General features: G+C 30.9%; 1 protein-coding gene across 5 annotated transcripts in view; it reads left to right on the forward strand.

Annotated features, from left to right (window-relative positions):
- Window positions 1-4,523: 4,523 nt before the first annotated feature.
- The window catches only part of LOC143255262 (lymphocyte-specific helicase-like), a 56,805-nt gene continuing 47,833 nt past the window's right edge, over window positions 4,524-13,495 (forward strand). For 2 of the 5 annotated variants that reach the window (XM_076510669.1, XM_076510667.1), the window contains exons 1-2: window positions 4,524-4,640; window positions 12,473-12,609. In XM_076510669.1, the coding sequence (XP_076366784.1) occupies window positions 12,483-12,609 (127 nt within the window). In that variant the 5' untranslated portion in view covers window positions 4,524-4,640; window positions 12,473-12,482. Of the gene's footprint in view, window positions 4,847-12,172; window positions 12,296-12,472; window positions 12,610-13,495 lie in introns of those variants that run through there. The other 3 variants (XM_076510665.1, XM_076510668.1, XM_076510666.1) reach the window with 3 other exon arrangements.

Genomic DNA, 13,495 nt, shown 5'->3' on the forward strand with positions numbered 1-13,495 from the left:
AAGGAGAAAAGTCAACATGATGGAAACCCTTACTTTCAAGATACCATCCCCTCAACAAACTAATAGCTTGTATCATATAAAAAGTTTTAAATTGCTGATTACTGATTCAGCCGCTGCCAAAATATTTACTACATCTATCTTAATGTTTTAAAGACGTAATCCCAACTTCCAAAATCACTTGGTAAACTCAAAGATACAGGACAATGCTCTCCCTGTTGTTGTAACACACCATTGTGCCGTATTATATTTGCCCATACATTTCAAACAACACCATAAAAACTGGTCCTAGTTATTCTTTCCACATCAGAGGATGTCACATCGTCATGACAAGATATGTCATTTACTGCATTCAGTGTAGTAGGTATCATAAACTAAATATTAGAGGAACAGCCTGCAGACTGGGTGATCGTTTACGTGAATACCTTAGGTCTGTAAAAGAATCTTCCTCTGATCTTCAAGTTCATAGATACTTTATTTCTTCTACCCGCAGTGGTATTCCCAACATTGTAGTCTCAGTCATGAGAAATTTGCTGTTCAACAAACTAAAACAAGAAAGCATTAAACACAGTTTTATCTTCCAACTCAAAATCAGGTCTCCATGTGGTATATATACAAAAAATATTTATGCTCAAATAATTATTAAACCTTATCAACCCTTAATCTAATTTCATCCACTTAAATCTTTTCTTTCGATGCGTTCATATCACATCTTATTTCAGGTTACATTTTCCTCGTTAAGCTTACCTATGCAAAAGTTTTATCCACCCTGTAATAATTTATCTACACTATTATTTTATTGTATTAGGAAATAGTTTTGTTATTCAGCATATTTTTGTTTATTATTTCTAAATCTAATCTTAGTTGTTCTAATTTTTTCATATTCTTGCTAATTTCCATCATATTTGTGTAATAACTTCAGAATTTAAGTTTTTATCTGAAATTTTGTTACTGTACTCCACTTTGAACAAATATGATTTGAACCTTTGTAATATTTTGTCTTTTAATGATTATATCTCATCCTAATTCTTTTGTAACATGGTCTTTGGTGTTTGATGAAAGGCATCTACTCTAAATGGTTTCAATTATCCAAGTGTTTTCTTCTCACGTCTTCAAAACTAACACTTATGCAAATGTTCATTACATTGTTGGTTACCACAGCTGTATTCAGAGTTTTAAATAATTGATTATTTTACGTCCACACACGTTAGTTTAGTTACTTTAGTATACAAATGGCAAGACTAATTATACATTCTCTACTTTGATATTACAACACAATATATGATAATTTCACTTTAGAAATCGCTACTATGCGCTCTATATTGCCAAACTCACAATCATGCAATCCAGACATATCTGTCTATCTAACTTTCATAATTACTTTTTGGATACGTACTTTTAGTTTTACATAAGCTTAGAACGTTCTACACACTATGAGATATTTTAATGTAATAATATTCAATTGAAATTGGCGGTGGGTGGTGATGACTAGCTGCCTTCCCTCTAGTCTTACACTGCTAAATTAGGGACGGATAGCACAGATAGCCCTCGAGTAGCTTTGTGCGAAATTCCCAAATAAACCAAAACCAAATTCAATTGAAACAATGAGAAAAACTTAGAAGATTCTAGTAATAGGACACAATAATACAATAATCATCAATTTTCAGCAGTTAAACTACACAGCATATGATTCATAAACAGTGACTTAACCAAATTTGTTACAAACTACCACTTCAAAAAAATAACTAAGTTTAACATTCGTACTATTCTTAAATTATCTAAATCATAATACTCACAACTTAATGCAAAGAGTCGTGTATAACTAACACTAATGCTCCAACAATGTATTAAGCCATCGATGGCTAAAAAGTTGTCCTTTTTGTGAAGAGTAAAAATGTTACTTAACTTTAACTAAGAAAGACTTGAGTCGGTTTGTGAAAAAGTAAATGGTTGCTATATTGTAAGTGTTGATAAAACTAAGTTTAACCAAGATGGCATAGTATAGTTGAACGGTTTTGTTGTGGCAGATGTGAAGAATGTAGGCAGTCAAAGTCAAAAGTAATCTGACATGACTGCTTTTGGAAGTATGTCTATGAACTAATGGCCAACTGGATAACTCCAGAGAAAAATCTATCAGTGAAATCTCAACTGCAGCAGAGTTTTGAGTTCATGAAAAATGCCTTCCAAAGGATCATCAAAGATGGAATATCCAATGGTTTCATCAAACAACCCATCCAATGACACGACAACTATTGACAACAAGGAACAGCATCCCATCCCATCCATATATCATGGTCCTCAGAAGAAAAAATTAATAAGCGAATTTAGTATAGTGTTTTATTTATGTATTAGGGGCCCGACATGGCCAAGCGTGTTAAGGCGTGCGATTCGTAATCTGAGAGTCGCGAGTTCGCATCCCCGTCGCGCCAAACATGCTCGCCCTTTCAGCCGTGGGAGCGTTATAATGTGACGGTCAATCCCACTATTCGTTGGTAAAAGAGTAGCTTAAGAGTTGGCGATGGGTGGTGATGACTAGCTGCCTTCCCTCTAGTCTTACACTGCTAAATTAGGGACGGCTAGCACAGATAGCCCTCGAGTAGCTTTGTGCGAAATTCAAAAACATGTATTAGGATTGTTTAACGAACTACCCATTCATGGAAAAACAATGTTATGCAATATATTTATAACGTTATAATTTATTTAATTTACGTGTTCCTAGAGGGTGCATACCATTAAAATTAATGTCCAGAATTAGTCAAGAATATAAATACGACATTTCGTAAAATATCGAAAGATTATATAGATTGTGTACGTGCATGTGTGTTTTGTTATAACAATGCCACCTTAAGCTGTCTTCAGTGTCCATCAAAGAGAATCAAACCCCAGTTTTAGCTTTGTAAAACCGAAGACTTACTACTGTCTGTCCCTGTGGGGAGGACAGATTACATAGAGAGTGAATTGAAAAATAGTCAAAATTATAGTTAAGAGATGGTAGAACTATTTGAAGATAGAAAATTATTTCAAGGTAAAGAGTAAATCATTCATTATGTTAACTATCGCGATTACTTTGTACAATTAGTTAATGTCGGCTATAATGTAGGCGTACAGCAATTCAGGCATAGTACAAGTGTTCGAAATTGTAGAAAAAGTAAAAAGTAAACAAAGTAATTTATTATACTTATGTAAACTTAATGATAATTTTTTTCCTGATAGTTCAAAAGAACTATTTTACTATAATATTTTATTTTTTAGTTAAGTATAAGAAGTGAATAAATAATATATTGTGTTAATTGTTTTTATATATTATATACAAACAGCAGTGTAACAATGTTTTATGCCTTTAAATCAGTTTGACAAATTTTAATTTAAAACAAGGCAAGAATACTTTATTTGCTTGCCAGGCAGGAAAGCAATAAATATTGCACGTCCACTCACATTTTTCACATGAAATTTTAGGTAATATTTTCTACTATGAAAGAAGAAATGGTTGAATCATAATATTCTCACACATGTACACATGCCATATTACCGTGCGTCAAGTTAAAAAACAAAAGACGTTGAGAAATATTCTGAAAATTGTTGTCACTGAGAGATATTTACGCCATATCTAAAGCATGCTATCATAAACGCCTAACTTCAATCTGAATTGGATCTATTACTTGTAATCATTAAGCATTTGTGTATAAACACCATCGATTAGCTCATAGAAATTAGTATCAAAATATCTAAAAAATAATGAAAGTGACAATATAACATGCAGTCAGTAGGTGATGGTTGTCTGACCAACAACTCCTTAACCAGACTTTCTCCATTACACTGCTAAATTAGGGACGGCAAGCGCACATAGCCTTCGTGTAGCTTTGCGCGAAATTCAAACCAAACCAAACCAAACCATAAATGAAATAGATATTTCAAAGGAAGGAAGTAAGAGATACAATTTGCTATGAAAGTTCAAGCTCTGTCAGCCAAGTCCACAAGTGGTGTTGTAAGTTTTGTTCTTTAAATAATTGTATTTTATTGTCAATATAGGATATGTTTTTCGGTGTTCAATTTGAATAAGTTTGAAGCTCTATACTGATCGGGTTCCCATTTACAATAATCTATTGTAATCAAAATTCGTTATCTTGTATTTCCCATAATTAAAGGTCAGTTACCAATTATTTGTGCAACGTACAATAAATCCAAGTGTGTGTTTCTTATAGCAAACCCACATCGGGGTATCTGTTGAGCTCACCGATAGGAATTCAACCCATGATTTATGTCGTTGTAAATCCGAAGACTTACCGCCGTACTAGCGGGGGGCGTAAACCCAAGTCAGAGATAACTTTCAAGTTATATGCTTTTAATATTTTTAAAAAATAAGTTATTCAGCAGATGTTGACCTTAATGAAGTGAAATTACGCTTGTTTAACATGCTCTTTTATATATTTTAACTTTTTAATGTTACAATATTATTACCTTGCAGAAACGTGCTTTTGAATGGAATTTTTAAGATGCTTCAGTTTAGTGTCAAAAATTTTTACTGTTACTGACTGAAGATGGCGTTCTTTGAAGAGAGAAAAAAAAAAATAAAAAATAGAGGAACGCGGGAAAAGTCGCGTGTGAGTCTTAGTTAAATTGTTGCAGCTAACTTTGACGTTTAGGTGAGTAAGTGTAATTTCACTTTAACTGTTATGTGAAAAATAGTTTATGGGATATAATAATATGTTCATTTTTCACCGTTTATGATAATTATACTTAAATCATATCTCATACAATTACATCATGATTTATACAATCATCAGCAAAGTGGGTATAACAGTAACACTGACCGTATTATGATACTTATTGATAGTGGTAACACGAAAAGGTAATTATGTAAGTATAATTGTAAGTTGTGATTGTATTATAAGCCCTTAAATTAAAGTGTTAAACAGTGGACAAGTGCCAAAGATGATAAAACTTCTGGTGGTATTAATTATGATTCATGGGCTTCTTACTATAACTATCAAATTATATTAGTCTTACATCGATGGTGGGAAAGGTTTTTGAAAGTCTGATGAAAGATGATTTACGGAGTTCAAATAATTCAATTAATTTTTTTCTTTATTTAAGTGTAATAAAATTTCATTACAGGAGGATCTCGACTTGCTAATGTTTTGATATTTTCTGAAGTGGTTGGTGTTTATAATATATATATACCATAAATTATAATATAGATGAAGTAAAGTTGTGGATTTAGTTTATTTGGATTTTCAGAAATTATTTGACTAGGTGTTACATAAAAACCTTGTTAAAAAGTTGTATTCAGAGGAATGTGATAGAAATTAGCTCATTAGATTTAAAAGTGGCTGGGTGAAAGAAAGAAGAACGTTGCCTTAAAATAAAGTTCAATTAAATTGCATCAGTGTTATGAGTAGTGATATATTCCTAAATAAGTAAGAGAAATTAAAAAGTGTTACTATGAATAGTATTGATCTCACTAGTACATAAAACATATCAAATATAGTAGCTGTAAACTATAATTGTGATTGAAATCTGCATTTGAAAATGTTACAATAAAAAAATTAATTTTCTTTCATGTTAAATCTTTTAATTTCTGGATAACTTATTAACAGAACTTCCAAGATTAGTCCATAGTGAGTTCCTTGGACTTAGCTACTCATGTATTTAAGCTGCATTTACAGAAATATTGTATGCAAGACTAAAGAGATTGTAATTTCATTATATAGTTGGTGATTAAGCATGTCATGAGTATTTTATTCAATGTCATGCTCCTACCTTAAAAAGGACATTAAACTATTAGAAAGATTTCAGAAGAGGGCTACTAGATGATAACTGGAATGGAAAAGTTATCATACAAGGACAGGTTAAGTTCTAATAAATTGATTTCTCTTAAAAGAAAAAAATCAGACTGAGGTGTTAAAAATGAAGGAAATTGGTAGTGTCAATGCATACTTTTTTTTTCTTGTGAGAATAGTAAGGAAACAAATTTGTGTAGGACAGGAACCATATTAAATAATCAGTTTTATTTTTCTAAATGGCGTAGCTGGCCTTTGGAATGGGTTGCCTTTAGTCTTTGGTGGATGCAAGTAATATAAGGGAAGGTTTAATAAATACATGAATTATAATGGCTAGATCTGATGCTTTAAGCTTGTTTCAGTAGACGAAGCAGTCCAGAGGGACCAATAGGGTTGTTGTCCTTAAATTTGGTTTTTCTTGTGAATATTTCTCTGTTGTATTAAGTAATTTATTTGGACTATCACAACGTTTTTTTAATGCATAAGCTTTTTGCTCAAGGTATAAGAAGTTTACTGAAACAAATCACAAGTTGTCTAGCAACAAAAAAACCAAGAATACATCCCATGTTTCTTCACAACAATAAGCCTGAAACCTGGTTAATTGAAATAAATTAATGGTACAAGGTTGATAAACATAGCAAGCCATATTATTATTGTTGTTTGTTAACATAATTATAGTAAGATAAAATCAACAGTAAAAATAAGTTCAGATAAAAACATTTATAAGAAATTTAAGTTACTTTTATAGTCAATGCATGGTTTGATTTCTTTAATGTGAGGTAACCAGCAAGTATGAAGGGAAGTCTGATTATGGCTAATGTCTGTATGAGAAATGCTATCAGGGACTTTTATTGCAATGACTTCTTTAATGTGTTTTATTTTAGTATTGCAGTCCTTGGCACTTATTTTTATATTCCTGAGTTTAATGTCATCATTTTTCTCTGTACTGTATAATCTACTGAACCATGTGAAATATCTCTTTAATGTTCTTTCATTCTAATGTTAACAAGTTTAGTCTTTCATGTATTCTTTTTTACATTCGTATGATACATTGGAGACATTTTTTTACATGGTAGTCAGATATTACAGCTTAACTGTAAGGTATTAGTTGGACATTTTAACAAAGTTTAAGTATTTAAGGTATTCCTTTTTCTCTAAGTCCTTGAAAGTAGGGTATCACCACCATATGTTGATTTTCCTGATATAGGGTGATTTCCTCATTAGAGAGGTTGTGGTCTTTTTTTCATGTATCAGTTTTTGTGGAATAGTTATTAATAAGAGTCCACTGAAAGAAGAACATGGAAATTTAGTTTCTATGTTTTTTTTTTTTGCTACATATTCTGAGTGCTTTACATGTTACAGTTTTAATGATACTATTTTAACAGATACAGAGTGACAGAAGTTACATTATTTGTTTGTATGGGTTGTTTTTCATAAATAGCAGTTTTTTTTTGTTTCGGGTCATTAGTATTCTTTACAACCAGTGCATTCACAAAAGGTAACTACTTATCTCTACTTCTAAGATAAATTTTATGGAAGTATATTGATTATTTATGTCAGAAAAACTTGTCCATACATCCTGTGTCATGTTTTTATAACACAAATATCATCAACATATTGAAATCAAATACAGGTAATGTGTGATTAAGATGAAAAGACCATAGTTTCAAAATGTTACAAATAAATTTCAATAAAAACAGGAGAGAGATGAGAATTTGTTGGTGTACTATCCTTCATTTTGATATAATGACAGTTCCAAACAAAATAGTTAATCATAATTCTAGAAGTTTGACAATATTTCTGAGACAAATGTTCTGTCAGGAAGTTAGACATCCTTATTTAGTACATCTTCTATAATACTAATAGTTTAAGAGGGAAGAACTCTAATGAACAAGGATATCAAAACTAACAAGAATGTCATCATTATTAACCTCTTTACTCCTAGTAACCTCAACAAACTTGTTTCTTAAAGAATATTTGGGATTCCCAACTGAAGGTTTCAAAATTTTAGACAAATTTTGCAGAGTTATACATAGGGTAATCAATGTAGCATACAATAGGTCACAGAGATATGTCAGGGTTGTGTATATTTAAAACATGGAAAGAGAACAGTGATGAGAAGATACTGATATGTATCATTCATTATCCCCTGTTCTCATAAGTTGTGAAAGAAATTGTTTATTACTTCAATAGTTTTTATAGTAGGGTCTGAATTTGTAAGTATATATATTATAAATGTACGAATGTGTATGTGTGTGTATTCAGGATCAGCTAATGAATTATCTTTTCATAATCTTTTATGTTCAAAAGACAGCTCCCTTTATCTACTGACAAAATCACAATATTATCTTGTTTTAGGTTACAAAGAGCATAACATTCTTTGTTTGTTTTTTTTTAACCTCAACACTTTTTTAAATATATTCTTAATTTTAAGACAAACTTTAGTAATAGCAGGTTCTTCTAAATGACTGGCAACTTCTTGTATAGCAGCAAAAATATACAATTAAGGTACACTGTTAGAAGTTGGGGCAAAACATAAATCTAACAATAAAACTTTTTTTGAAATGGGTCAAAACCTTGTCCTCCTACAGATATTGACCAAAATCATGGATTTCTCTACATACTTGATGATTATTTTCTGTTAAAGAAACCAAACCATGTATTTATTACAATGCTATTATAAAAGTAACCCAAATTTTAATATTTTGTGTCTTAATTTATTTAATTTTTTTGTTGATTTTACCTTTCTAGTATTATATTAACAAATTCAATTCATATTATTGCTTGCTATGTTTCTTGTCCTGCAACATTGTTATTTTAACTTATTAAATTTCAGGTTTATTGTTGTAAAGAAACATAGGGCACATTCTTTTTTTTTTGTTGTTGTTGTTGTTAGGGGACATGTAATTTGAAGTTTCTTTAGATCCTGTTGTTTATTAAATCTTACACCTGTAGAAGGCTTACATAATTGAGCTGATAGCTTATACACTAAAAAAAATGTGGAGATGGTACAGAAATTACTTTACAATATGTTTACTCACGTTAAAAGCCTGAAAATTTACTAATCTTATTGATATGGATGACACATTTGTTAACTTATCAAACATATGAAAGGTAACAAACTATTCAATTTTCAAAGCCACTGTACATTTCTTCAAAGAAGCTGGAATAAGTGAATTATCTTTAAAGGTCTCTAATGAAAATCCAGTATTAATACCATAAAACATAAAATTAACAATCCAGTGAGCTGCCATCTTGATATTTGTGTTGGTCAATTGAGGAAGCATACATTAGTAATATTTAATTTTTTTCTAGTGAAAGAAGAGTGTATGGTAATGGTATATAACCACATTGTGTCTGTTATATCAGCATGTCAAACTTACTTAGTACCAGAGCCCTTTATGCCATTTTGATTGTGAAAGACAGTAATGGTTGAAAAGCTAGTTATTAAACTGCATAACAACAGTTGTTAAGGTGTAAACTACATTAAGTGAAATGTAATTTTTCATAATTTTTTGTAAACTTGGTTACAAATAACTGGCTGGTATCAGTGATACTTAATTGACAACCATTAGCATTAATACTAGCTTAAACCAAAGAGTGAGGATAATTTTCCACATAATACTAAACTGTAATAAGACTGAATAATTGAAGTCTAATTAGTAGACCAGTAGAGGCTATTCATTAATCACTTTTTTCTTTTGTACTTTGTTGCAAAATGCCCAAAACAATTGAAGCTGTTAAAAACGTTTTATCCAAAGTAACTGACAATCTTATAGAGTGAACTTGATGAGTTCTTACATTGTAAATTAAAAGTAGTGCAATTAACGTATGGAATTTTTGAAAGGATGTACTTCTCTGAAAGGAGCAGTATGCAGTGAATCTCACTAAAAGTATAATATTTTACATTTAGGAAAGTTAATTATGATTATATTACAGTTAACCATGAATGTTATTCAGTGTGTTTAAAGAATAATGCATGAGTAATTTTTCAACCTGATATTATTAAAATGATTGACTTTGCATACATGGTTACCAGAGTAGCTGGGTGAATAAATGGTATTTAATTAGTTGACAGCCTCACTAATACACTACATTTGATGAGTTAATTAGTTCAGTTTTTCAAACCAATGTACATACATGAAAAAATAAATAAAATGAAGGACAGCAGATACTGCCAACCAATTATCTTTAATCAACAGCTCGAAATTATTATACTTATTGTACATATTGTAAAAATATAAAGGATATTGGAATAATACAATATTTAAGTGAAAGAGAAAAATTTTGGTCCAGATTAAGATGCAGAAATTTTCAGAGAGGACAGCACAAATGAAGGAGTCGAGAGTATCAGAAATATAGATATAAGAAAGTCAACAAAACATGAGTGTGTGAAGAGATATAAAAACTGAAAAGAAAAAAAATGAAGTTGAAAGAAAGCAGGAATAAAATAGATAATTTGTTGTTATATTAAATAATGTAAAAGGAGGAATTTACCATAATAGATAGGTTAAAAAGTGATTAATGATATTGAAATAGATGAGAATTGTATGCAAAGAATATAAAAAAAAAATATGAATATATTGTGATAAATTATGCACTTCCTTCATAAATACTAAATACTGTAGGGAAGTTGAATACATTTCAGTGTCTATCCATTTGATTTTTGTTGATAATATCTTGTTTTGGTTTGAAAGTTTTTAAAGGAAACTCTCCACTTCTGTAAGGTGCATGTGTAACTGCAAGGATTATTGTTGATGTCCTTAAACTAGTTTGTTTGTTTTTTGCCAAAATTAAATTTTCTGCATATTGATCTTTTCAGCCTTTGCATATTAGTTACTAAAGTTAGTCAGTCTAATATGCTACTTAAAATTTGGCAGTTTTTACATACATCTGCACAGTTAAGTATAAAGAGAAACCCCTACTTAAAATGGCTATATACTGAAAAGTACATATTGTAAGGGACACAAGTTTTCACCAGTGACACATTGAGTATCATGTTTTTTCTAGGAATGTTTTGGCATCCTATAGGATATTTGAAAAACCCATGGTGGTCCATTATGCATTTTATCATTCTCAAACAACATATAAAACCTATCCCTAAGTGAATCTACTGCAAATGTCTTTTCTAGTATTTGTTGCTCCTGTGAATATCATGCACAATTGTATTTTTTATTAAAATTCTGATTTTTGTATTTTTGCAAAAAGTGATTTAGGTGTTCAGTATAATGTTTTTATACACCTGAATAAAACTTGATTTTTATCATGCCTCTAAAATTTTGTTTTCCTAAGTAAATTAGTTTTTATAATGTAAAAACTTTTGAGTATGAAGTTTTCTCTATCATGTTGCACATGAGTATGTATGTGTATATATTGGTTATTGATTTTTCAGTTTTCTTCAATCACTTTGTTCAACAAAAGTTAAAACAGACTTATCTGATTTGAAAGAAAACAAACTGTTGTGTTGCTTTTGTGCTATCAAATTAACAAATATTACTAAATTCTGAATGCATCAACTTATCCATAGTTTTCCACTCTCCACGGAAGTTTTTGCAGTTATGTTAGGAGGACCTATATAAATTCTACTGTTCTTCGAGGCCTGACATTGGCTGATAATGCCACGGAAGGTACACTTCCCTCCTGCATGCACCCCTTTGCAGAACATTTAAGACTGGAGATGCATTGAATATTTTTCTAATTGTTTTATAAATAGTTTCAATCAAGATGGAAAATATATTACTACTTTTTAATGTTCCTATGGCACTCCTTGAGTTTATAGCCCATTTTTGGGTCTGCCCGAATCTTCATGATTCTTACTGGATAGGCCTCATTGGATGATGAGGTAATGAACCTTAACCCCAGGTTCATATCCCTTCTTTAACTATTACTGGTGTACTTTTTGAGAATCTTCTGTAATAGGTACAGGACAATTCATTATAATTGACACTGACTACTTGTGGCCACACCTGAGAATTTGTTAACTCCACAGATAAAAAATGCATATCATAAGATTCTCACTTTTTATATATTACTTAAAGGGTGGTGAGGATGAGAAATTACTATGTTGAAAAAAATGCGAGTCTGTGCTAACTCTACTCATTTTTCCATGAATCTAAGCTATTTAAGTCAAGTTCTGGATTCTCTTAAGCTCTGTTTAATTACATATTTAGTTGTTGTCCAACTTGTTTGTTACTGTCCTGCTTAATAACATGCATTTTGATGAATCAATAGTTTTTGTGACCTTTCAGTTCATATCTCCATCTCAATGAGGACATTGATTTTTGTATTTATGACCTAAATCTGCCTGTTTTTAATTTTACAATTTTTCATATTCAAGTGAATTTGTAATAGGTATTTAACTCTGAAATACATTTCATCAATTTACTAACAATTAGGTGATATGTGGTTGCCATCAGGACTGCATCTACAAACTCTGGATTATGACAGAAAAGCAAAGCTTATGTATATCCTCCCAGTTCAAATGCAACAGGTTGCATGGAAGATAGAAGAGTAGTGAAGTATGGATATGTTAATGCATGTTCTAAATTGTACCAAAGATATCCAGAATTTTAGATCTTAATCACATTTTTATTGACAGTAAGAGGGCAACTTGACATAAATACATCAGTACATGTGTAACTCAATAAAAAGAAATGTGTATCAAAAATAAATCTTTAAAGTGTATTATTATGCAGGTCTGTAGTCATGGAGCCACTTGTTACTGTTCCACATGTTTCACCAGCTAAGCCTATAGAAAACCAGTCTGAGCCAAAGGAAGAAGCACACTCCATTCCACAAGAATCTCTGGCTGTTGGTTCAAATATTACTGAAGGTAAAAGTACATACGTATTTGTGCTGTAGCCACTTCAACATGTTCCTAAGTCAGGTTTTAAGTGCAAGTAGGCTGGGATTAGAATAGGTGTATATAACCTGTTGGTGATAAATTCAAATGATAGACAGCCCACAATCATTTTGTAAAATAATAATTCAAATAAGTCAAATGTATGCACAAAACTTCATTACCCTAATGTTTATCATAGTTATATCCAAAACTTTAAATAATCTTTTTTTTCTTATTGAAAGTTCACACAGGCTTGTTTAATTGCTATAGAACCTAACTAACAAGATGAAATATTCATTTCTATCTCTCCTTGTGAGGATGAGTTCAATTACTTTAGAATGCCCTTTGACAAAAACAAATTATTTCTCCTTATCTCTGTTAACTATGAAACACTAACTTTTGCCTGCTATGTGCTAAATTAACAATCATACAGTCTAACTTTACTGTCACTAACTGAATTTTTTCTGACTTGTGCTCACTTAGTCACATATATTCATATTAGTTTGTTATAACCAAAAACAAAGCCCCCCCAAAAAAAAAAAAAAAAAAGCTACACTAACTGAAAGGTTCCCAGGCTACAAGTTGTAATGTGGAATATAAAACATACTCTAAGTTTTGGAAGTGACTATGGAAGTAGGACCCACTTTGCAGTGAGGATACTTCAGCACTATTTGTTTGATTCCAAGCTGACACACAAGTTCAAAGCAGTATAGATTTTTTTCTAATGAAGTATATGCATATCAGATAAGTCACACACATCCAAATTTAGCTAATGTTTGCAATATGTTTGTGCCAGATCTCTTACTGAAAGGTTGGGTTTCATTTAAATGTTTAAACAACTAAGTAGAAATATTCACTAGTTAAGTTATTGTTACAG

This window comes from Tachypleus tridentatus, chromosome 7, assembly GCF_004210375.1.
Source record: "Tachypleus tridentatus isolate NWPU-2018 chromosome 7, ASM421037v1, whole genome shotgun sequence".
Lineage (NCBI taxonomy): Eukaryota > Metazoa > Arthropoda > Merostomata > Xiphosura > Limulidae > Tachypleus > Tachypleus tridentatus.